General features: G+C 48.5%; 3 protein-coding genes and 1 long non-coding RNA gene across 5 annotated transcripts; 1 reads left to right on the forward strand and 3 right to left on the reverse strand.

The window, feature by feature from the left end:
• The first annotated feature begins 1 nt into the window (after position 1).
• Positions 2-14,740, forward strand: LOC146287632 (zinc finger MYM-type protein 3-like). Its single transcript, XM_084698680.1, has 24 exons — positions 2-143; positions 498-1,559; positions 1,832-1,927; positions 2,057-2,438; positions 2,660-2,828; positions 3,581-3,793; positions 3,967-4,117; positions 4,208-4,323; positions 4,888-4,974; positions 5,106-5,256; positions 5,361-5,533; positions 5,793-5,928; positions 6,223-6,272; positions 6,411-6,582; positions 6,701-6,816; positions 6,903-7,326; positions 9,665-9,787; positions 10,044-10,147; positions 10,372-10,504; positions 10,834-10,985; positions 11,188-11,302; positions 12,078-12,329; positions 13,538-13,652; positions 13,771-14,740. The coding sequence occupies exons 2-24, from the start codon at positions 509-511 to the stop codon at positions 13,955-13,957; spliced, it is 4,668 nt and encodes a 1,555-aa protein (XP_084554806.1). The 5' UTR covers positions 2-143; positions 498-508; the 3' UTR covers positions 13,958-14,740.
• Positions 11,475-11,925, reverse strand: LOC146287633 (uncharacterized). The gene is made up of 2 exons (XR_014755209.1): positions 11,876-11,925; positions 11,475-11,603 (listed from the first exon to the last, which is right to left on the reverse strand). It is a non-coding gene; the product is annotated as an uncharacterized LOC146287633 (long non-coding RNA).
• A 120-nt stretch (positions 14,741-14,860) lies between the features above and the next one.
• On the reverse strand, positions 14,861-18,845 carry gja2 (gap junction protein, alpha 2). The gene is made up of 2 exons (XM_084698616.1): positions 18,594-18,845; positions 14,861-16,474 (listed from the first exon to the last, which is right to left on the reverse strand). The coding sequence occupies exon 2, from the start codon at positions 16,423-16,425 to the stop codon at positions 15,355-15,357; it is 1,071 nt and encodes a 356-aa protein (XP_084554742.1). The 5' UTR covers positions 16,426-16,474; positions 18,594-18,845; the 3' UTR covers positions 14,861-15,354.
• Positions 18,846-19,821: 976 nt separating this feature from the next.
• Positions 19,822-23,427, reverse strand: gjb1a (gap junction protein beta 1a). Of its 2 annotated transcripts, none has more exons than XM_084698175.1 (2): positions 22,972-23,427; positions 19,822-21,649 (listed from the first exon to the last, which is right to left on the reverse strand). In XM_084698175.1, exon 2 carries the CDS (start codon positions 21,633-21,635, stop codon positions 20,910-20,912), a length of 726 nt encoding a protein of 241 aa, XP_084554301.1. In that variant the 5' UTR covers positions 21,636-21,649; positions 22,972-23,427; the 3' UTR covers positions 19,822-20,909. The 2 variants fall into 2 exon arrangements, with proteins under 2 accessions (XP_084554301.1, XP_084554302.1); XM_084698176.1 differs by lacking the exon at positions 22,972-23,427 and adding an exon at positions 21,983-22,025.
• Positions 23,428-23,431: the final 4 nt, after the last annotated feature.

Consider the following 23,431-nt stretch of genomic DNA (forward strand, 5'->3'; position numbering starts at 1 on the left):
GCCGTTCTGCAGACAACACAACGTGCTGAATGTTCGTTCCTTCCCCGCAGGACTCGCGAGACTTGGAGTGATGTTGCTTCTGCAGATAGCTATCCAGCTAGTAGCCGAGTTAGCTGCATGAAACCCCAGACCTTTACACTCAGGTAATCTCACAATGCTTCACAGAAGGTTACGCTATTGATCACCGATCATTTTAGCATGCGTTTTGTAAGGCTTGCAATTCCCCAAGCTAAGCTTAGCTAGCGAAATGCCTAACCTAGCAACTTAGCAGCTATCTGGCTAGTTCAGCAGTTGTCTTGCTATAGCTTTTAGCTAGCTACAAGGTAAATCAAATAACGTTAGCCACGTTTTCGTCTGTGTTGTCCACACTTGAAATCGAAATGAAAGCATAATTTATGTCCAAAGCACTATCATTACAGGTTAGCTTGGCAGTGCTTTCATCTGACGTTTCAACTCGTGGAATTGAAACCTTGTTTATTCTTTTGTTTACCTTGAAGTGCCCAATAGTATGGATCCCTCGAGGCTGACAGGATCGCTAAACTCTTTTCAGATGGCAAATGACGAGGATTTATGCCTAGACCTGCTATCTGCGGACGCAGTTGTTGGGGACCCTCTGTCTATGGAATCCGGGATCAACTTGCTGTCTGCACAGGTCGCTATGGTGCCTCTGCCTGTAGAACCTGGTACGGGCCTTCTCTCTACACACGCCGGGGTGAACTCCCTGTCTAACGACGCTGAGATGGACCGACTGTCTTCGCACTCGGACTTGGACCCTCTTTCTACTGAAGCGGGAATGGGCCTTTTATCGTTACAGGCAGGTGTTAGCATTCTGACCGCTCACGCCGATATGGACCTCCTGAGTTCGCATTCTAATATAGAACCTCTAACGGATCTGGGTGCGCCCGCTAGTGTCGGTGGTCTGCCGGAGACGAACTCGGCGGGAACCGGGGACTACTGTATGGAGCGTGAGGCCCGTGGTGGACCGGTCCTGACCCAGTCGGAGAGGGAGAGGCTGAAAACGCAGGATAGCTTGAGCATCTTGGGAGATCCAGACTCCCTCGAGCTTTCCAAGGCTCAGGTGGAGGAGTTCTACAGCCACAAGCATCCAGAGCCTTCAGGTCCATCCACTAGCTTCAGTGAGGATAAGTGCCAGTGGTTTTCTGAGGCTATGTCAGACAAGGTAGACCCTGATAGAGATAGACTAGAGGAGACTCAGGAAACCAGAGTCGGTAGTGTCCGTGGGAAAGACCCCGGCGAGGCGCTAAAGCAGGGCTATTCTGTTTCCCAAAGTTCAACTTTAAACACGTCATGCGGAACGTCCCAGTTTGAAAACGGCACAGGGAAGGAACACGCTTTTTCAGAACTTGGAATGGAGGTGGACGGGGTCAAAAGAGTGTCCAGCCCACACGAGCCCATCGTGATCACGGATGTGAGAGCCCTGCCGGTGAGCGAGCTGCACGGCCAGGAGGACGTGAACATGGCTAGCGGTGGAGAACTACCAGGTGAGGGCAGCCTGTCCTCACAAACCTTCACCACCGAACCACACACAGCCGTGAACGGTATGTTTGATCATGGTACCTTCAGGTTGTTGGTTCTGAAAGAAAAAGCTTTATTTTCATTTTGTTTCAGTTGATTAAAACATTTTGGGTTGTGTTGACCTCCTTGCTTTCAATGGCATACATGTTGATTCTGATGCTGCAGAAACAGTAAATTAGTTATGTTAATATTATAGTTATTGGAGGGAGGGGGGCTTTTACCTTCATTGTACATCCACTGGTTACTCTTCAATTATCCAGCCTGTCAGAGCAGTCATCATCTTGTGTCTCACTAGAGGGCCATGCTGGGGCTAATGACACAACAGTCATTGAAGATTCTCCAACCCTGCATAAGAGGCCTGGAGTGGAAAGCCAGGACTCGTCTAACGATGGTTAAGAATGATCTTCTTTATAAAGCAACAAACATGACACGCTTATGTTACCCCGTCTGTATGCTATAAGACATCCAGTTCTGGAGATGGTAGTCTGGTCTAAACATGGTTGTGTGTCTCCCCCTACAGCAGTGCAGCTGGTGGAGGACGATGCTCCAGGGGACGTAGTGGAAGTTTCCAAAGACGTGACCTCCGACCGGCCCACTGGCCTCCGTCGCTCCTCCAGGACGGTGAAGCCCATCCTGCCCAGTGCCCCCCCAGCCCCCCCCCGCCCCCCAGCCAGCCAGCCCCCAGGCTCCGCCCGAAGGCTTCCACACAGGCCTGGGGCCCCTCCGGCAGAGCAGTCTGATCCGTCCTCTTCCTTCACCTGTGCCAACTGCTCCGAGTCTCTGAAGAGCGGTCAGACGGCTTACCAGCGGCGGGGTCTGCCCCAGCTCTTCTGCAGCTCCGTGTGCCTGTCCTCCTTCGGCAGGAAACCCCCTCGGAAAACCCCCTGTGCTCACTGTCGAAGGTCAGCCCCGCCCCCCCCCGCCCCCCCCCCCCCCCCCGTGCTCACTGTCGAAGGTCAGCCCCCCCCCCCCCCCCCGTGCTCACTGTCGAAGGTCAGCCCCCCCCCCCCCTGTGCTCACGGTCGAAGGTCAGCCCCGCCCCCCCCCCCGCCCCCTGTGTTCGGGTCGTTTTGTTTAATCAATGCTGACGCCGGACGTCTTTTCCTTTTGTGATTTGTTTCAGCGATATGACGAATAACAAGAACTCCACGATAGCGCAGATCGGCCAGTCCTTCCATGAGTTCTGCAGCGGTGCGTGCCTGGCCCAGTACGAGGCGCGGGCGCAGGAGACGCCCCCCCACGACCCCGCGCCCCTCTCCAGGCGCTGCAGCGTGTGCAGCCGGGCCAGGGAGGTACGCAGCGTTCCCCTCACACACACGGGACGGGTACAGCTCAGCACAGATCACTAGATGTACAGATCAGGTAGATGATAGAATAGATGGATAGTATGTACCTAGAGTAGGTAGAGAGCGTTTAACTTCACATATCCCCTCCAGGGATTCATGAACGTATTGACAGGGAGTTTGAAAAGTCTTACATTGGAAAGATGATTTTTTATATGGCAACATGTGGGTCAACGATTTCATTTCTCAATTATGAAATGCATCATGTGAATATCTGAATCTGTGTTGGTCGTTAGAAGTGAGTCCAATGTTTCATCAGTCACTGCTCTGCAGGTCGACAGGCTTTCACTCCTGCAACAATGCATTTGCAAACATTTTATGTTTACCTCTCAAAGCTGGCACCAGCTCGACCTATTCTGGTTTGAGTTTCCCTCGCCATCTGGAAGTCATTTGTAAATGAGTACAATAAAATTTATTAAAAATAAGTAAGCACTTTTTTATGCCAAGTCCAGAAAAAACACACAATGATGTGATTATGGTATACATTCTTTAAAGTTGTTGGAAATGCAGCTCCAAAATCTGGTAGTCAGCGCGCTTCTCTCCATTCTCCGTTTTCCTACAAACAGACTCCAAACACCTGCAATTAGTCACGTCTCCGAAGGGTCAATGTAAAACCTCACAGTGCTGTTTTTAGGACGTATAGACCAACTGTGAGGGTCTGCTCATCACAGAGTGATAAGGTGGATCGTTCTCCCGGGTAGATCATCCACGAGGTTAGCACCGGGAACGTGGTGCATCATCTGTGCAGCAACGCCTGTTTCAACACCTTCCGGGCGTCCAAGGGGCTGAAGACCAACTGCTGCGACGCCTGTGGTACCTACATCAACATGTCGGCCTGCAGACCGGAGTACCTGCTCCACGACGGCGTACAGAGGAGGTTCTGCAACTCCTCCTGCGTCAAGCTCTATAAGATGGTGGGTGTGCTGGTTGGTTAAATCGGTCGATTCAAGGTTTATTACGGTTCTGCGGTTGGTGTTTGATAATCATGGGGGGGGGGGGTTGAGAGCTTTGTGAAGGGGGAGACATTGAATGGACAAGTTGATTTTAAAACGTTTGCTTTTCCTGTGCTTGTTTTGATCTTTTTTAGAAGAACACCAAGGTGTTGTCGTGCCAGTGGTGTAAGACTCTTGGTCAGAAGTTTGAAATGCTGTCGAACGTGGATGCTGGTGGGAAGATCCAACACTTCTGCTCAACCTGCTGTATCACGTCATACAAAGTGAAAACGTCTGTCAACGCCGGTACTGGGAGAACTTTCTTGTTGCACGGACGTTGTTGTTATTTTAATGACCCTGTGTTCGAGGAAGCTAATGATGCGTCTTCTCTGCTAGTTCCTCAGTATCCTTGCGTCTTCTGCAAAAGATCTCTCCGTGAACCTGCATACTTCTGCAAGGAAAACAAGACAGTATACGCGTTCTGCAGCCCTGGGTGTTGGATCAAATTTCAGGTAAGGCAACCCCATACACCCAGGGGAACAGGGCAGGGGGAACATAGCTAAATGTTGCTTTATTATTTAAACATACGTTCCAGAAGCTTATATAACAGTCTGTCTTTAGGTGGATTTGTTTTAAACATGCGTTATTGATGCTTAAGTTCAAAAGCACTTGAATGAGCTTTTGGGGTGTGGGTTTCTGAAAGCGATAAAAAAAAACCTGTTAATATTTACAGTGTGATGTACATGCTTGGCTGTGGGTACCAGTAAAGCAGAAGAATGCTTGTTAAACTGGCACTAAACTGCTGCATTGAGGAGCCCAACCTCACTTCTGGAGGCATAAAAAGCTTAGCTTGTCATAAAGAGCCTTGGTATGGATAGGGTCACTGTTTGAACACCTTCTCTTTTATTCTCCATGAAATTTATGAACCAGGGCATGTTTTGATTATGCAAAACTCTTGTAATTTGAAGCTCTTGTCTGTGAAAGTTACCTTTTTTGATATAAACATTTTGAGATGCCCTGTATAATGGATAGATAATGTGTAGATCATGTTTGAAATGTGTGCTGCTTCTTTTCAGAGCCACAATCCAGATGGTGTCATCCATTTAAACTGCCAGTCCTGCCACGACATGTTCACATGGAAACCAGAAGTCTTAGAATGGCAGGTAATCAAACGATTTTGAATAATCAAAATCACAATGTCTAGTATTTACATAAAAAGCCTCAAAATATATATGTTAGCAGTGGCAGATATTCTCTCCTGGAGAATAACTCCTTGCTTGTCATCACATTTCAGAACTCCATGTATCAGTTCTGCAGCAAAGACTGCTGTAGGGTCTACAAGGCCCTGAATGGTGTGATCACGTCATGTGCGCAGTGCAAGCAGGAGAAAGTTCTACACAAGAAGATGATGTTTTCAGGGGTGGAGAAGGCTTTCTGCAGTAACGGTTAGCACCGGGCTTGTCCTCCTACCATTCATGTGTCTGGCTTTACAAAGCAGATGAAGGTGATCCATGTTGCGTGCTCACAGTGAAACTGTTTGTTCCCCCAGCCTGCGGCGTTCTGTACAAACAGGACGTCACCAGACGGCTGGGAGCCGTGTCTGTGGACTGCTCCTACTGCTCCCAGACCTGCGTCCCCACCGTCACGGACGAACAAGGGGACAAGAAGTGGACCTTCTGCTCCCTGGACTGCAAGAGAAAATACCTCCGCCTGCACCTGAACGTACGTCAGATAAATCATATACACGCTTGTGCCCAGAGGCCACACATCGACCTTGAGCTGTTCTGGATGCTTCTCCGTACACGGCCAAGGTCCATCCACTGTAAATCTGGGTTGACATGTTCAGCGTAGCACGCCATATACCTTTACATTACTGGTCCTGAATGTGTCGCGTGAGACCGGGGTGGATTCATATCTGTTTATATTTGTATGCAATGTAATGTGTGCCGGACTTTTGACGGTGTCTCCTTCACCTGTCCAGATGTCTTTCTGCCACTTGTGTCAACGCCAAGGGAAACTCCATGAGAGTCTGCTCTGGAAGGGCGACCAAAAACACTTCTGCAACCACCAGTGCCTGCTCTACTTCTGCAGCCAGCACAACCAGCCCCTCCCCCAAGGTACTGATACACCGGCAACATGTCAAAATAACCGTCTGATTTTGCCTGACACTTTGGGTCCCGATCAGCTCCATTCGTATGAAACACCGGTGCAATCCGACACGCGTATCTACCTGAAACATTTGAATGATATGTCACTCAGGGATTGGTCGTTTGAGTTGCAGGGTTTTGACGTCGTCTCTGTCAGGTTACTGGGAGGACTGCTCATCTCCCACAGACCTGGAAAGTGGAAACATATGTTAGGCTCCCTCACTAATTGGCTGTTAAATTTCTATATGTTTACTGGCGCTACAGGCCTCTCCCAAGGGCCCAAGTCCCCCCCTGCTGCGACCAGGAAAAGTGAAGTGAGTCTTTTTCTATTTTATTTTTTTTTAGTTCCTGTTCCACAACACCAACAGTGAACAGCACTGTTAGCACGGATTCTCAACATACGCCACATACACGGTCCTTTACCCTGCTGTGTTTTCCTGGGACTATTTCAGTCGCAGGCTCCTGCCAGGCTGAGGTCTACATCCAGGCCTGAATCTGCAGCTGTTTCTGCCCTCGCTCCTCCTTCCACGTCCCAGAAGAACAAGTCATCCATGTGCAAGCCCATGGTGGAAACCATCGCCATCACCTGTAAACCTGAGAGCAAGACCCAGAGCAGCCAGACAGGTCAGCAGGATGCTCAGTGTTTCTCTGTCAGCCTGTTTCAGTTAGTCGTGGAGTGACAGTGGGTTTCCAGACCGTGCTGAACCTCACCTGATTGTATCCGTTGTTGTCTATGTTTCAGATGACTACCTGCTGGCTCCGCCCCTGGTGTTGCCCATCCCTGTGCCTGTGTACGTGCCCCTGCCTCTGCAGATGTACTGTCAGTCCACTCCAATCACCCTGGCCTGGCCCCTGCCCGTGAGTGTCCTTCATATAGACTGAAGGTGTTACTGTGACCTCCTGAAGCCGCTTGGACGTCCTGACTGTGTGCCCTGCTCCTTCAGCTCCCCGTGCCTGTGTTCCTGCCCAGCACGCTGGACCACATCATGGAGACCATCAAGGAGCTCAAGCTCAGCCTGCCCTACGAGCCGGCGGAGGCTGACATCACCGCTGAGGGCGAGGCTGAGGGCGAGGCTGAGGGCGAGGCTGAGGGCGAGGCTGAGGGCGAGGCTGAGGGCGAGGCTGAAGGCGAGGCTGAGGGCGAGAACGAGGCTCAGCGAGAGGCTACGTGCGAGGCTGACATCACCAGCGAGGCTGAAGGCAAGGCTGACATCACCAGCGAGGGCGAGGCTGAGGTCGAGGCTGAGGACGAGGCTGACATCACCAGTGAGGCTGAGGATGAGGGCGAAGGCGAGGCTGGGGACGAGGGAGAGGAAGAGGCTCAGGGAGAGGCTGAGGGTGAGGCCGGGCCCTGTCCCGACCCCAGTGGTGAGGCCCTCTCTGTCTCTCCTCCTAGGGGCAAGCTGCAGGCCCTCTCTGTCTCTCCTCCTAGGGGCAAGCTGCAGGCCCTCTCTGTCTCTCCTCCTAGGGGCAAGCTGCAGGCCCTCTCTGTCTCTCCTCCTAGGGGCAAGCTGCAGTCCCTCTCTGTCTCTCCTCCTAGGGGCAAGCTGCAGGCCCTCTCTGTCTCTCCTCCTAGGGGCAAGCTGCAGTCCCTCTCTGTCTCTCCTCCTAGGGGCAAGCTGCAGTCCCTCTCTGTCTCTCCTCCTAGGGGCAAGCTGCAGTCCCTCTCTGTCTCTCCTCCTAGGGGCAAGCTGCAGGCCCTCTCTGTCTCTCCTCCTAGGGGCAAGCTGCAGGCCCTCTCTGTCTCTCCTCCTAGGGGCAAGCTGCAGTCCCTCTCTGTCTCTCCTCCTAGGGGCAAGCTGCAGGCCCTCTCTGTCTCTCCTCCTAGGGGCAAGCTGCAGGCCCTCTCTGTCTCTCCTCCTAGGGGCAAGCTGCAGGCCCTCTCTGTCTCTCCTCCTAGGGGCAAGCTGCAGGCCCTCTCTGTCTCTCCTCCTAGGGGCAAGCTGCAGGCCCTCTCTGTCTCTCCTCCTAGGGGCAAGCTGCAGTCCCTCTCTGTCTCTCCTCCTAGGGGCAAGCTGCAGGCCCTCTCTGTCTCTCCTCCTAGGGGCAAGCTGCAGGCCCTCTCTGTCTCTCCTCCTAGGGGCAAGCTGCAGGCCCTCTCTGTCTCTCCTCCTAGGGGCAAGCTGCAGGCCCTCTCTGTCTCTCCTCCTAGGGGCAAGCTGCAGGCCCTCTCTGTCTCTCCTCCTAGGGGCAAGCTGCAGGCCCTCTCTGTCTCTCCTCCTAGGGGCAAGCTGCAGGCCCTCTCTGTCTCTCCTCCTAGGGGCAAGCTGCAGTCCCTCTCTGTCTCTCCTCCTAGGGGCAAGCTGCAGGCCCTCTCTGTCTCTCCTCCTAGGGGCAAGCTGCAGTCCCTCTCTGTCTCTCCTCCTAGGGGCAAGCTGCAGGCCCTCTCTGTCTCTCCTCCTAGGGGCAAGCTGCAGGCCCTCTCTGTCTCTCCTCCTAGGGGCAAGCTGCAGTCCCTCTCTGTCTCTCCTCCTAGGGGCAAGCTGCAGGCCCTCTCTGTCTCTCCTCCTAGGGGCAAGCTGCAGGCCCTCTCTGTCTCTCCTCCTAGGGGCAAGCTGCAGTCCCTCTCTGTCTCTCCTCCTAGGGGCAAGCTGCAGGCCCTCTCTGTCTCTCCTCCTAGGGGCAAGCTGCAGGCCCTCTCTGTCTCTCCTCCTAGGGGCAAGCTGCAGTCCCTCTCTGTCTCTCCTCCTAGGGGCAAGCTGCAGTCCCTCTCTGTCTCTCCTCCTAGGGGCAAGCTGCAGTCCCTCTCTGTCTCTCCTCCTAGGGGCAAGCTGCAGGCCCTCTCTGTCTCTCCTCCTAGGGGCAAGCTGCAGGCCCTCTCTGTCTCTCCTCCTAGGGGCAAGCTGCAGTCCCTCTCTGTCTCTCCTCCTAGGGGCAAGCTGCAGTCCCTCTCTGTCTCTCCTCCTAGGGGCAAGCTGCAGTCCCTCTCTGTCTCTCCTCCTAGGGGCAAGCTGCAGGCCCTCTCTGTCTCTCCTCCTAGGGGCAAGCTGCAGGCCCTCTCTGTCTCTCCTCCTAGGGGCAAGCTGCAGTCCCTCTCTGTCTCTCCTCCTAGGGGCAAGCTGCAGGCCCTCTCTGTCTCTCCTCCTAGGGGCAAGCTGCAGGCCCTCTCTGTCTCTCCTCCTAGGGGCAAGCTGCAGTCCCTCTCTGTCTCTCCTCCTAGGGGCAAGCTGCAGTCCCTCTCTGTCTCTCCTCCTAGGGGCAAGCTGCAGTCCCTCTCTGTCTCTCCTCCTAGGGGCAAGCTGCAGGCCCTCTCTGTCTCTCCTCCTAGGGGCAAGCTGCAGGCCCTCTCTGTCTCTCCTCCTAGGGGCAAGCTGCAGGCCCTCTCTGTCTCTCCTCCTAGGGGCAAGCTGCAGGCCCTCTCTGTCTCTCCTCCTAGGGGCAAGCTGCAGTCCCTCTCTGTCTCTCCTCCTAGGGGCAAGCTGCAGGCCCTCTCTGTCTCTCCTCCTAGGGGCAAGCTGCAGTCCCTCTCTGTCTCTCCTCCTAGGGGCAAGCTGCAGTCCCTCTCTGTCTCTCCTCCTAGGGGCAAGCTGCAGGCCCTCTCTGTCTCTCCTCCTAGGGGCAAGCTGCAGTCCCTCTCTGTCTCTCCTCCTAGGGGCAAGCTGCAGTCCCTCTCTGTCTCTCCTCCTAGGGGCAAGCTGCAGGCAAGCTAGGCTAACCTTGGACAACCACTACAGGACCGTTGATCTTGTGGTGTTTGTGTTCCTAGGTGGGAGCCGTGATACGGAGCAGGGAGAGGAGCCTGTGCCGCCCGCCCAGACCCTCCAGACCTCTGACCTGGACGTGGAGGACATGTTGTCTGAGCCAGGCTCTGCCGACCAGCTCCTCACAGGCATGTTCCTGCAGCTGCTCACCACCAGGAATGGGAAATACGTAAACGTCGGGCCGCCAAGTGCCAAACGGGTCTTGACCCCGATACCAGGGATGTTGTGAGGTGGCGGTGATGTCTATTCTTACCCCTCTCTCTCTCTCTCTCTCTCTCTCTCTCTCTCTCTCTCTCTCTCTCTCTGTCTCTCTCTGTCTCTCTCTGTCTCTCTCTGTCTCTCTCTCTGTCTCTCTCTCTGTCTCTCTCTCTGTCTCTCTCCCAGCTCCCCAGGAGGGGCATGCTAGCTCTGACGGTCCCTCTGACGGGGGAGCAGCAGAGCTCCCATCAAGCACACCAGAGGAGAGCCCTAATGTCGTGGCCCTCAAGGTATTCACTCTGACCACCAGTGTGTTCTGGTGTCTAACTTCATCCTCCAGTGTTAAATGAGCTTCCCTTTCCCTACAGTGTGTGAAGAGGGACTGTTTAGACCCGTGGTGTTCCTCAGGGCCACCTCTCCTGCATGTTTGACATGTTCTCCTGCTTCAACACACCTCATTCAGATGAATGGGTGGTCTTTGAGATCACCTAACCACAGCTTCCCTGTGTGACAGGGTTCGAAGAGGCAGGCGATGTCGGGCGTGGTTGTCCGGGACCCCCTGGACAGCCAGGCTCCGGGCCCCAGGCTGAACAGCTCCTGTGGGGTCCGGGCCTGGAGGGCCTGGGTGGAGAGCCAGCGCTCTGGAGGTGAGCACAGAAAAGATTACGTGTTTTTGGTCAATGCTTGGAAAATAGTCATAATACAAATAAAAAATAAATGTTGTTTTTTGTTGTTTTTAGTACAGGCCCAACAGGCCTTGGAAAAAAAACAGAAAAAAAAACAAAACGTAAATATTTCTTTTTGGGGGGGACAGGCCCAAACAGGCCTTGGAGGAAGAAAAAAAAAAAAAGCAGGGCAAATTTTAGTTTATAACATATTTTTTTTCTTTCACAGGTCCAACAGGCCTTTAAAAAAGTCCATATTTTTTAATATATATATTAGATATAAAATGCCATTTTATCATTTGTGTGTTCAGAGAACCCCGTTGATCTGAAGGAGGATCTCTTGTCCTGCTCTCCGGCAGAGCTCAACCAAGGCCTGTCCCAGTTTGTCCAGGACGTGGTGAGCCCCAGAGGGCCGTGCTTTCAGCCTGCCAGCGTGTTCTATCTGTGTCTGGGCATCCAGCAGGTACCACCAGTCACCCTAACCAGTCACCAGCCACACAGCCACCAGCCCCACATCAACATACGCACTTATTCAAACGTAGCTCAGATCAAGCTGCTTGTATGTTTGTTTGTTTGTTTTTGAGTGAACTTCTCGGTCGTGAGTTGAGGTGTACGTTTATTTTCAACCCAAACTTTTCAGTCAAGGGTTATTGTATGTTTTGCAGTTTCTCCTTGAAAACAACCGCATGGTGAACATCTTCACAGACCAGCTGTACAGCAGCTTTGTCAGGCAGCTGGATGGGGTCCTCAGTGGCTGGGTTCCTCTGCTCAACACAGACGGTATCAGGACACACGCCCACATGGACACATCCTCATGTACCATGTTGTACCACCTGTTAGGCATCTAACATACCTTTAGCAGACTTTAGCACAGTACTGTATTTCAGGCTCATAAAAATATGACACCTATATGTGTTTCAGTTATAAGTCTGCCTGTCTGTCTGTCTGTCTGTGTCTCTGCCTATCTTACCTGTCTGTCTGTCTGTGTCTCTGCCTATCTTACCTGTCTGTCTGTCTGTGTCTCTGCCTATCTTACCTGTCTGTCTGTCTGTGTCTCTGCCTATCTTACCTGTCTGTCTGTCTGTGTCTCTGCCTATCTTGTCTGTCTGTCTGTCTGTGTCTCTGCCTATCTTACCTGTCTGTCTGTGTCTCTGCCTATCTTACCTGTCTGTCTGTCTGCCTGTCTGTGTCTCTGCCTATCTTACCTGTCTGTCTATCTGTCTGTCTGTGTCTCTGCCTATCTTACCTGTCTGTCTGTCTGTGTCTCTGCCTATCTTACCTGTCTGCCTGTCTGTCTGTGTCTCTGCCTATCTTACCTGTCTGTCTGTCTGTCTGTGTCTCTGCCTATCTTACCTGTCTGTGTCTCTGCCTATCTTACCTGTCTGTCTGTCTGTCTGTCTGTCTGTCTGTGTCTCTGCCTATCTTACCTGTCTGTCTGTCTGTCTGTCTGTGTCTCTGCCTATCTTACCTGTCTGTCTGTCTGTCTGTCTGTGTCTCTGCCTGTCTTACCTGTCTGCCTGCCTGTCTTACCTGTCTGCCTGCCTGTTGTCTCCAGGTGAACACGTGTCTCGTGTTGTGGAGGAGCACCTGTGGGACTGTAAGCAGCTGGGTGTGTACTCTCCCTTTGTGCTGCTCAACACGCTCATGTTCTTCAACACCAAGTTCTTCCACCTGCGCACGGTGGAGCAGCACCTGCAGCTGTCCTTCGACAACGTCGTCCGCCGGACCAAGAAGGGCCCCGCCGCCACCAAGCTGGCCAGCGTGTGTTACCGCCCCCGCACACGCTACAAGAAACACACCAGCAGAGGTGAGGGGGGGGGTGTGAGGAGGGAGGGGGGGGGGGTAAAGCTGTTCCGTTTTAACCCCTGCTAGCTGAGTAGAAGTCTTTCTCCCCGACCTCTGACCCGGGCCTGGGGGGTCATGACCCCTGACCCCGCCCACGAGGACCAGCAGGTCACCTGTCCTCTCAGATGTGTACCAGGAAGGGACGATGACACACGGCTGGTGTCACAGCAGTTATTGGATCATAACTGCGGCCCCAACAACCCTGAACATAAATGGCTTAAAGCAAATGTTTAGCTGTTAACACCACAGGTTCCTCTGTAAATGAGGAACCCTAACCCTAACGTGGTGCTAATGAGCTGTGCAGCCTAGTTGACAGTGCTGCAGCGCTTGTGAAATGTTCACGGTGCCAGACGTTTATTTAAAACCTATACGTTGGAATCCCTGAAATGTCTGGATGTTTACGGACAGGCTCCTACTGGAGCAGAACCCGGGTCTATTCTAGAGTCAGGCTGGGCCTGACTGGATATCAGTGTCTCTACTAGATTGTTTGGAGTTTTTTCCAGGTCAGGTTGAAACGGTTGGAGAAAGGATATGGCTGGACTGGGGTGTACTGTCTACGAGGTGTTGGGGGGGTGAGAGAGGCCTTGGGCCTGCCAGCTGTAAACCTCTTCTTCCCTCGTGTTAGTCTCTGTGTCGTGTTAGTCTCTGTGTCGTGTTAGTCTCTGTGTCGTGTTAGTCTCTGTGTCGTGTTAGTCTCTGTGTTGTGTTAGTCTCTGTGTCGTGTTAGTGTCTGTGTTGCTGCTTGTCTGACCCTTACAAACACGACCTGGAGCTGTTGATGCAGGAGATGGACGTTTTGGTTGCCTTCCCCTGGTTTAGTCACCGTTCTATTCTGAACGTGTCGGAGAGCTATTAATACACCAGCAGGGAAGGGCTGTTTGATGGGCTGCCCTCAGACAGAGAGATGCATGGCGGTGCGTCTCCCCTCACTGCACACTCACACCCCGACCTCGTGCTGCCGGCTGGAGAAGCCCCAAGGCTGGGAGAGACCGTGGAAGGAAACGGACACTTTCACGGCACTCGCAGATCTGTGCCCTGCCTCAGTCCTCCACCAGCCCCATTTACCGCCTGTTTAGAACCTCCATCTGGAGGAAAAGGAACAATTGTCTTGGAACGTGTTAAAAGTCGACAACGAAGCCTCTTTTAGCTTGTTGTGTTTTTCTTGAACAGAGTGCACCCTGGGTAAAAGGAAACGAGAAGACGAGGAGGAACTGGAACAGGAGGAGAACAGCCTGAACCCCCTCAGATGTCCCGTCAAGTTCTTCGAGTTCTACCTCTCTAAATGGTGAGAACCAAGCCAACCCTGCTGACAGGAAGAACACACACATAAAGTAACCCCAAGGTGTTACTTGTTGTGTACTTCAATGCCGACTAAATTCCCGGTGCGTGTTCTATTCCCGCAGCCCCAACGCCGTGCTCAGCAGTTCCACCTCCATCTACCTGCTTCCGGAGAGAACCTGCACCGTCGACAGCGACCTGTGGTACTCGGAGACACCCATGTCCAGGGGAATGCTCGGAGTTCTGCTAAACCGCATCCTGGCTGTGAGGGACATTTCTGGGGAGCCCTCAGGACAGCACAGCACGGACTGAACAGGGGATACGCTTGTGGTACAAAAAGTGCCAGACTTCTTTTTCCGTTACCTTGGCAAGATACAGTACTAACACCCTTTGTAGTAACTTGGTAAATGTAATGACACCGTGTTATGGTTTAGTCACTTGAGTTTATTTTAATCAGGGCAGTGAGGAGGGAAGTGTTTCCCGGATGCTAGTTTGGTAATTAGTGGCATCCTGTGTTGCCCCTGTAAGCCACATGCTTACCTGAGAAGCTTCCTGATCCTCCTCTAGGTTATCACTAGTGAATAATGTCACACTAAGGTAGTTTAACCACATTTTATGTTTTTACAAGAAAACTGTACTTTATACTTTGTATGTCAAATGCCACCATGTTCTACCTGAATAACAAACAGACAAGTTGTTTTGGTGACAGTTTGGAACAGCACGTGTTGTGTGTGCCGTGGTTTGGAAGAGAAGGAATGCAAACCTTCTAGAATTGGATCATTTGTTTATATTGTATTGGAGATCTATTTTTATTACACATTTTTATAGAGAACTGCATTTTACTTAAAATTCATTTATTTAAAATGAAAATTAAATGCAATACTGGTTTCCTTTTCATTCCAAAGCAGATTTGTAACTATATAATTGATGGCACTGTATATTATCAAACAGTTAAGTTTCGAATCTGCACTGAGAAAGGACAGTCTATGGAAATGAATACCTGTACAGTAATAACAACCTTTCACCTGCATTAGTTGTTGTTTTATTTAATCATAAAACAGATGTTGCCATTCATTAAACCACATCAACCTTGAATAGCCTTTTAAACACGTTTTATTGTTCATTGTCATGTTTTTCAAATGTGTTAACCAAAGGTTTAATGTCTTTACAACTGAGTTTATATTGTTTTGAGATGTGAGAAGATTAAGAAATCCATACATTTTATAGTTTTGTTTATAACAATCCACAAAGCCTTTATTAAATCAGTCCAATCTGTACTGTTGCATACAAGAAAATGTAAAAATGTTGTTATGCAGACTTGATTCCGGACAAAGTATTAACCTATACACAGATACAAATTGGATTTCATGTGATTCATTTGATGTTGAACCAATCACGTTGGACAGTTTGGACAACAGCGTGCAGATTCTGTTCTGTATTCCGACATTAGGGGCTACCTAATCAAGTAAACAATATAAAACCAGGCAGTTATAGACAAGCCTGTGTTGACAACTGATTCTAGCTGCTTTTATAGGTTAATTCCTCAAACATTTGCTTTAGAATGCTTCAAGTAAATTATGTACAAAATGAACTAATCTTGAAACAAGTCTACACCATGCATCATAATCTGGGTAAGATTTTCATGAGAGAAGTTAAGGCACAGACTATTTAAACATGTCACTTTGAGGAACCTTTTGAGGAACCACTCTTTAGACCTTAAGATCATCGAGTCTGGTCTTGTTGTTGCTGTGCTTGCTTGATCGACTCGTTCGTCGTTGATTCTCTTCGGGTACTCCCAGAACAGGGCTGGACCTGGCCTCCTTCATGTCACCCCCTTCCGGTTTACTGTTCCTCTCCACGGCTAGGTTATCTCTGTTCTGCTTGTAAGCCACCTTGCTGTTGTAGGGGTGGTAGTTAGAGTCGGGTTCAGTCAGGCTGTATTTGTCAGAGTGGTACGGCTCAGGAGCCTGGTGATGACTGAGGAAGTAATTATACCTGGGAACAAATGGTGCAACAGTCTCGCTAACGGTCTTGGATGCCGCTTCCGACGCGGCCTGAGACCGTTTGTAGCGGAGGCCCTGCCGGCACTTCGTGAAACCCAGATGGTAAATCTCCACCAGATTAAGCAGCAGTGAGACGCAGGCCACCGCTAACATGAAGATGATGAAAATTGTCTTTTCCGTCGGACGGGAAATGTAACAGTTGACCACGTTAGGGCAGGGGGAGCGGTTGCATGTGTACAGCGGCTTCAGCTCAAAGCCATACAGTAAGTACTGAGCTACGATAAAGCCCACCTCAAACAGAGTCTTGAAGATGATGTTGAAGACGTAGGTGCGGAGCAGGACCCCTTGCAGACGGATCCGGCCCTGCTCGTCCCTAACAGGAGCCTTCTTGGCCTTTGTCCCCGGCAGCAGTGGTTGCTTGTCGTTGCTAATTGTCAGATTGGGTTGTTCCTTCTGCTTGTGCTTCTCTTCCATGCGCACGAGGTGCAGTATGTGTCCCAGGTAGATGAGCGTGGGCGTAGACACGAAGATGATCTGCAGCACCCAGAAACGAATGTGAGAGATGGGAAAAGTTTTGTCGTAGCAGACGTTCTGACAACCGGGCTGCTTGGTGTCGCAGGTGAATCCGGACTGTTCGTCACCCCACACCTTCTCCGCCGCGGTCCCGAGAACCAGGATGCGGAAGATGAACAGCACGGTCAGCCAGACTTTGCCCACGACTGTGGAGTGTTCCTGTGCACTCTCCAGCAACTTCCCCAGCAAGTTCCAGTCCCCCATGGTGACGCACACATAAGCTCAGTCTTCTAGAGAGATCCACCACAGGAACCTACAACCAGAGAGATGAAGTTCACTGTAAACTATGTAAACAGAAACGAAGTAGGCTATGTTTTTTGGATTGAAAACCAGATGGCAGAGAAAAAAAGGATTTGGTCTCGAACATTAATGGATGGCAGTTTGGAGGGCTTGTTCACAGTTTCTCAGTCATTAAACCTGGGGTGGTGTATAACGCTCAGCTTCGGACATGATGATTTTCCTCTAGAACGGATTTTGTTGCACACTTCAGCACGCGGAGATGAAAGCCAACATTTTTTACTGACCTCTCCAGAGCCTTCATTTGTTTTGTCGTTTTTGGCACGTAAATGCAAGAGTTTTTATTTGCTGGAGTGCTTTTCTTTGATTAACCAGATTCCTTCATGGGGATGCTTCGCTCCAAGTCTCTCTTGTTAGGTTTCTTTTTGTTCGAAAACATTTTGTTTCATGCAGAGACGAACATTAAGGTATTTTCTTTTACCCACAGAAAATCCTGAACATGGCCATATTGGCATGTTCCTACTTCCTAGATAGTTTCAATATGCTTGAAACCATTGGAAAAAAACTAGTTTGTAATTGAAGCATTTTTATTGAAGCTTGTGCTTTATAGAAGCACCGTAGACAACAACAGGATGTTCAGTCCACTCTCGCATATTCCTCAATGAGAAAAGTCATATCAAACAGAACTATTACTCTGCTATGATATATAACACCATGTGTGAACATGAGCACATTCATAGGTTTATTCTTTGGTTTCAGTCCTTGACTCATAATTCACATTATTTATTGTGCTGACCAAACCAACCAAACCAACCAAATGTAAAAAAAAGACTAACTGTAAACCAAGACTTTTATGGATGTTTCATATTATGGCTGGGCGATATATCGAATATTTGCGATAATATAGCAATAATTTTTACGACAATGTAAAATGTGAAAATATTGTGAATATTGAATATTATTATTATTTTATTTTTTTGCTGGTCCTTGTGTTGCTTGTGTTTTAAGATCACCGTCTGGCTCCTCTGTGTTCAGACACACAGACACACACAGACACACACACAGACACACACACACAGACACACACACAGACACAGACACACACAGACACACACAGACAGACACACACAGACACACACACAGACACCGTTTTGGCACATGCTCACTGAAAATGGCACGCACACAGGCACTCTCTTGCTCTCTTATTGTCCTGTCACTTCTGGACTTCTGCATGAATTGTTCCATGTGAGATCCATTTTGTCAAGTTGCAAGTACCATGTTATGGCAACTGCTTAAATGTGCAGTACGCATTTTATACTTTGTAACAATAGTTCTATCAAAATGCCTTTTGTTGTTTTATAATGGGGGCAAATGTTTCAAATGTTTTTTTAATTTATTTTATCATTATTATTGACAATGCAAATGCAAACATATCAAGATATATATAGAATATTGTAAACATTGTTACAATATTGAGATATCAATTTTTTTTATATATCGCCCATCCCTATTCCTGTCAATGCGGGGGCTAAATATTTATCTATTTCCATCAAAAAAATATATCTATATCCATTGCCTAGATAAAACATCCAGTCATTGGTTCATGTCTGTAAATTGTTTTCTGATTTATTTGATTCCAATTTATCATCACAGTTTCACAACTACTTGAGGTAATCTAGACTTCTGCATTTCTCCTCACTGCTCTCTTCATAATCAATCACATGGCACCATGACATGAAATCATCACTGCTGTAGTTATCCTTTGAGTCACGGTGACTTAAACCAGCAGCTACTGAGACTCATGCTGTTGGATGTCATTACAGGGAGCAACAGTAAGTTTAAAAAAAGAACTTGACTCCTCTCTCAGTTTTCCATTTTGAAACATAATCTAATGGAAAGGAGTCTGTGACATCTAAGAAAGACTTGATGGTCTGATGACTGGTACGGTGGAACATGTTCTTCTTGCAGAGCTTTTCCTACAGGAGTAAACCCTAGCCTTTTCAACAGTTCTGGCTAACACCAGAGTTGTTTGTGTGTACTTACAACAATCTATATCACACATACGAAAAAGAAAAGAAAATTCTAACACCAGTATATTTCTTGAAATCTTCACTGAAACCAGTGACAGGACCCACCTTATTGTGTTGGTATTTCATTCGAGTTGGGAGACAGATGCAGAGTGCTGGCTGTGTCTCTCCTCCCCCACAGAGAGACACATGTCCTCTGGCCGTGTCACACCACTCAGCTGATGTTCAGCTCTCTCTGGACTCCAGCCTCTATGTTCAGCTTCTCTTCTTGAATCCCAGTCGTATAGACCACATACGACTCTCGTATAAGAAGTAAACTGAAGTTGGGGCCCCTGCTAGCGCCCCCTTTCCCCGTGCCGTGAAAACTTCTTCCCCAAGGAGAATTATCAAGCTCACTGCATAAGTGGTGTGTCTGTACATCTGACTAATGGTTAAATAGTCCATGGGGGGTGGGCTTTAGTCTGTGTTGCTTTAAATATACTTCAAGTAAAAAGGGAGTGGTTTGGTTATCTCCCTCCGGGGACTGGGGGGGGGGGGGGGGGCTGGTGAGATGGGAGCTGGAGGTGGAGGGTCAGGCAGCCTGTGACTGCGTGGGAGAACGTGTGAGATGGGACAGGCGAGACCTCCCCTCATTGTCATGTTGTGACTGACTGGCACGTACGAGTAATTGTTTAATGGGCTGGTGGGAAACTCAAAGTTTGTGGTGGTTATAAACTCAACAGAGGACATCCTTCTGAAGAACACTGCAGTATTTGTTTAACCTGAGGAAGGAGACAAACGATCCTGAACAGTCAAAATGACCCTGCTGTAACCTTTCATTTGAGAGACAGTCTGACTCATTAAAGCGGCTGTGATAGCTCTTAAAGCAGGGAGGGTTTATTAGTAAACTAATAAGCTATTGTTAAATGTCCAAAACTTGAATCAAGCTATCAAAAAATAGTTTTTAAAATATCACTGAGTGGCTACACCAGATTCCAAGCTTTAAATGTGGTGTTACTGTATGTACAGTCTCACAGACAGAAGAAGTTCATTGTTAGTAACTATCTCCTGGCATAGCGGACCTCACACCTGATACAGCGTCCATATATGGGTTGTTCTGACGGGATCCAGAAAAAGACAAGTGCCCTCGCACTTGGTCCCCACAGGGCCAGCTGCCTGCAGGGGGAATACTTTGTACTTTGAGTCTGACCTCTCGCTAGACTATGCTATTGATAACCTGGTAGCACGCCCTCTGCCCTCCTGTGTGAGTCTCTGCTCATGGGGACTGAGATGAGCTGTCACAGGTGCTTAAACAGCCTGCAGGACCTCCTTGGATGTTAGAAGAGAGACAACACAGTTTGTGATTAGGATTTTATTTAATACAGTTTATTCATTTTGATCCCATTCTGAGATGATATGTCAAGGAACCATAAAATGGTCATGCTCCCTGTATGCTAAGTTTCTGGTGCCACCATGTGGTATGTTAAGGTATTACATGGATGGACATTACTTGACACTTGACAATGTGGCGGTATTATTGTTTAGATTCATTAAATATATATTTTTTTTTACATTAATAACAATCGCATTGAGACTATACCTTGTATCAACTACAGGTGTGTCATAATGTAAATGACCATTTATTTGGCATGAAACAATTAATTTACTAGCTATTTTCAGTACACAACAAGGTACTGTTCTGCTTTTTGCACGTTTTAATTTTGGACATATATATATGACAAACTTGTTCAAGCCTTTTCTTCATATAATATCTTAAGATACACAGCATTAAAATAAACTACCTATAACTAAAATGCCACAAACATGATGAAGTATTCACTCACAGTGCCACAATGTATTTAGTGCCACATATCTCACCCACTTTCCCACACAGACATTTTTTATAAATAGAGTGGAAGGGAGGATATTCTGTAGTGAACTGAGAAGGAACAGCCAAGATAACGAGGGGCTGTGAAAACTGCCATTTGTGATCATTTAAGAAAACGGAGAAAAAAATGTTTCAAAGAATATTCTGTTCTATCGTCATTAGCAGGTCAACTTGAGAGAAAATCCCTTTCAAATATGACCTGGGAGGATCCATGTTTATTAGTGTCTAACGCTCTGGTTGTTAATTATAATCAGAAGACTAGAAACGTTTAAATCTCTGTAGAAATATACCACTCTCACTCTCAACGGAACAAGCTTGTTCCATGTGAACTAAAATAGTCCTTACAGTACGTTTTGGTGAATAAATTCAACACAAATACAAAACATAAGTCTGTGCATTTCCTGCTTGAAGGCTTAATGACTGGAAAGCCGTGGTACTTCAACAAACAGGTCTCAAAACAAAGCAGACAGCAGAACCGTCAGTGTTATTATCTAAAGCTTCCCTTTGTCACCGCTAACTGGCCTGCCTCGTCCTGGCTGGGCACTTCTCTGTTTGCTCTAGTAGGAACAGAGCTTTTGTGTGATCCAGGCTCCCATGGAAGAGTCTCCAGCATTGCTTATCAAGTGGCGTCCACAGGCCTTCCCTACCAGGAAGACCACCTCTGCCATGTTCAGCAGGATGCAGATCCCAGACACCGCCAGCATGAACACCGTGAACACCGTCTTCTCCGTGGGCCGCGACACAAAACAGTCCACGATGTTGGGACACGGGTACGAGTCGCACTTCACCAGCCGAATCATCTTGTAGCCTGGGTATATCATGTAGAAGATGTACATGAAGGCCGACTCGAAGACGATCCTGAAGAACAGGCTGATGATGTACGTCCACCACAGAGCCCCGGTGATCTTCATCTTCTGGGTCTTGATCTGCTCCAGCTCCTTGGGACTGGCCCGGCCAGACAGCTTGTAGAGCTTCTTGTCGATGTGGCGGCGGTGGGCCACGTGCATGGCCACCAGCAGGGCTGGGGTGGACACCAGGATGAGCTGGAGAGCCCACAGGCGGATGTGGGAGATGGGGAAGAAGTGGTCGTAACAGACGCTGTTGCAGCCAGGCTGCTGGGTGTTGCAGGTGAAGCCGGACTTCTCGTCGCCCCACACGCTCTCGGCTGCCACCACCAGGACCAGGATACGGAAGATAAACAGCACGGAGAGCCAGATGCGACCGATTCCAGTGGAGTGTCTGTTTACACCGCTGACGACGGCATAAAAGGACGCCCAGTTCATTTTCGGTTCCGGGTCTGAAACAAAATTGAAAGTTAGTTAGGAATAACCTTACACATTTTGACCATTTTTACTTTCTTCAGCTTTTCCTTAAGTCCATTGGGAGTAACCTAGAAACATAAAAACTGTGTTTTACCAAAGAAAACCTCATAATCCACTTTCCAGCTTCAATAGACAGTTCTACCCTACCACAGTTCAGTAATCAGGGCAATAAAACACAGCCTTTAAAGACCAGGTGACATGAGACTCTCCAGACACAAAGATGGAAAAGAAAAAAGAATAGAAATAGCTTTCAAAATGTTCCTTTCTTAAACGTCCTGTTGTTTCTGCTCGACAGGGAGCCTAGTTACCAGGCTCAGCTGGAGGGGTTAGAGGCATATGCGGCTCCCAGGGTTGAGCACAGCGACGACCCGCCGGTGAAGAGAGGACATGGATGTGAGTCCAGAGGAAGAGAGCCTCTCTGCCCAGCTCCAGGCTGGCAGGCCTCTTAAGAGGGCATGGCTACGTTCTGGCACTACGCGTCACATGACCTGCTTTCCCCAAATCCACCAGCATTGCTGGGTGGAGCGTTCGACCTCTGTGCCGAGGTCACAGTGCCACCAAACTGGCCAGTAAACCACTCACTTACTGTTGTGTTTGAATCATGTTACGAATCGCATATATATATTATCATATAGTCATATAGTTAGTGCTGTTCTGGCTACAGTTTGCATGTGTCAGTATTGTCTATGGGTCACAGAGCAGACTGATGCAGGATAATAAAAATACATTGCATTTATATTGCACTCTGTATTTAAGCAAACTCCGATTGCTACAAAGTATATAGTAATACAAATGAAAAATACTCAAAGTTTAATCATTACAATTTAAAAAAAGATCAAGGTCAATAAATAATTAAGAGCAAAAGCTATAAAACATATGTAGTGAAAAGCTTTAAAAAATATATGTTTTTAGTTTTTTTGGGGGGTGGCCATACTTTGCAACCAGGATTGGTTAATACCTAAACAACTAACACATTTCATAATATAACAAATATTGGAGTGGAATCAATGTCGAATTCAAATGCCTAACCTACAGCGTGTACATAACATCAAGTTTAAATATGTCAAACTTTATATAAAGTAGCCAATTGTCACATTTTCTATGTAAACCATTAGCAACAATTATTATGTAGGGTCCATGTTATATAAGCAGAAAAGTAATAGGACAAATTATTCCATAATTCATACAAATGAAGAGTAAATCATCTAAAGAGGAACATATATAAATGTCCTTTTCTTTACTGTTGCTTAATAACCAAAACCATTCCTTACTGAAACATGAAAAAATATCTATTTACCTTTAGATGAAATAGTGCACGAACACGCCCATCAACTATTGAATTAGTTTAGCAATTTGTTTCCCCCATTGGTGAATCTGTGAACCATGAGTTTGCATTGCTAATGATTCCTCACACTAGCCACGGCCCTGCACAGTAGAAGTCATATGCCCTTGTGTGAATAATTTACATACAATAGATGCTTTTACTAGCCCCAACAAGCCCCTTTAGAATTCAGATCAAACGCCTCAATTTCCGCCTACCCTGACAGGGAAAGAATCTGTGTGGACAGCAAGTCTGGCCCTTATTCTTCATTGTGCTGTGTGCTGGCAGGGAAGTGGAGGCCGATTTTGACGCAGTACAGAGTAAAAAAATACACCAGCACAAAGACAGTCTTAGCAGAGGATGTGGATCTTAAAGATAACAGACGGCAGCTTAGATGACTGCCTGAACTTTGAAGAATGACGTCTGTGGTTGTAGT

Source organism: Hypomesus nipponensis, chromosome 5, assembly GCF_054491055.1.
Source record: "Hypomesus nipponensis isolate SF chromosome 5, ASM5449105v1, whole genome shotgun sequence".
In the NCBI taxonomy this organism is placed as follows: domain Eukaryota; kingdom Metazoa; phylum Chordata; class Actinopteri; order Osmeriformes; family Osmeridae; genus Hypomesus; species Hypomesus nipponensis.

What these genes read in the sequence shown, in the direction of transcription:
- LOC146287632 (XM_084698680.1), top strand. Translation starts at nt 509, where the DNA reads ATGGATCCCTCGAGGCTGACAGGATCGCTAAACTCTTTTCAGATGGCA. An exon ending in GGTGTTGGATCAAATTTCAG is followed by an intron (nt 4,324 to 4,887) that starts GTAAGGCAACCC and finishes GCTTCTTTTCAG; the next exon opens with AGCCACAATCCAGATGGTGT. An exon ending in CTGCGACCAGGAAAAGTGAA is followed by an intron (nt 6,273 to 6,410) that starts GTGAGTCTTTTT and finishes GGACTATTTCAG; the next exon opens with TCGCAGGCTCCTGCCAGGCT.
- gja2 (XM_084698616.1), bottom strand. Translation starts at nt 16,425, where the DNA reads ATGGGGGACTGGAACTTGCTGGGGAAGTTGCTGGAGAGTGCACAGGAA.
- gjb1a (XM_084698176.1), bottom strand. Translation starts at nt 22,010, where the DNA reads ATGCCTCTAACCCCTCCAGCTGAGCCTG. An exon ending in AACCCCTCCAGCTGAGCCTG is followed by an intron (nt 21,650 to 21,982) that starts GTAACTAGGCTC and finishes ATTTTGTTTCAG; the next exon opens with ACCCGGAACCGAAAATGAAC.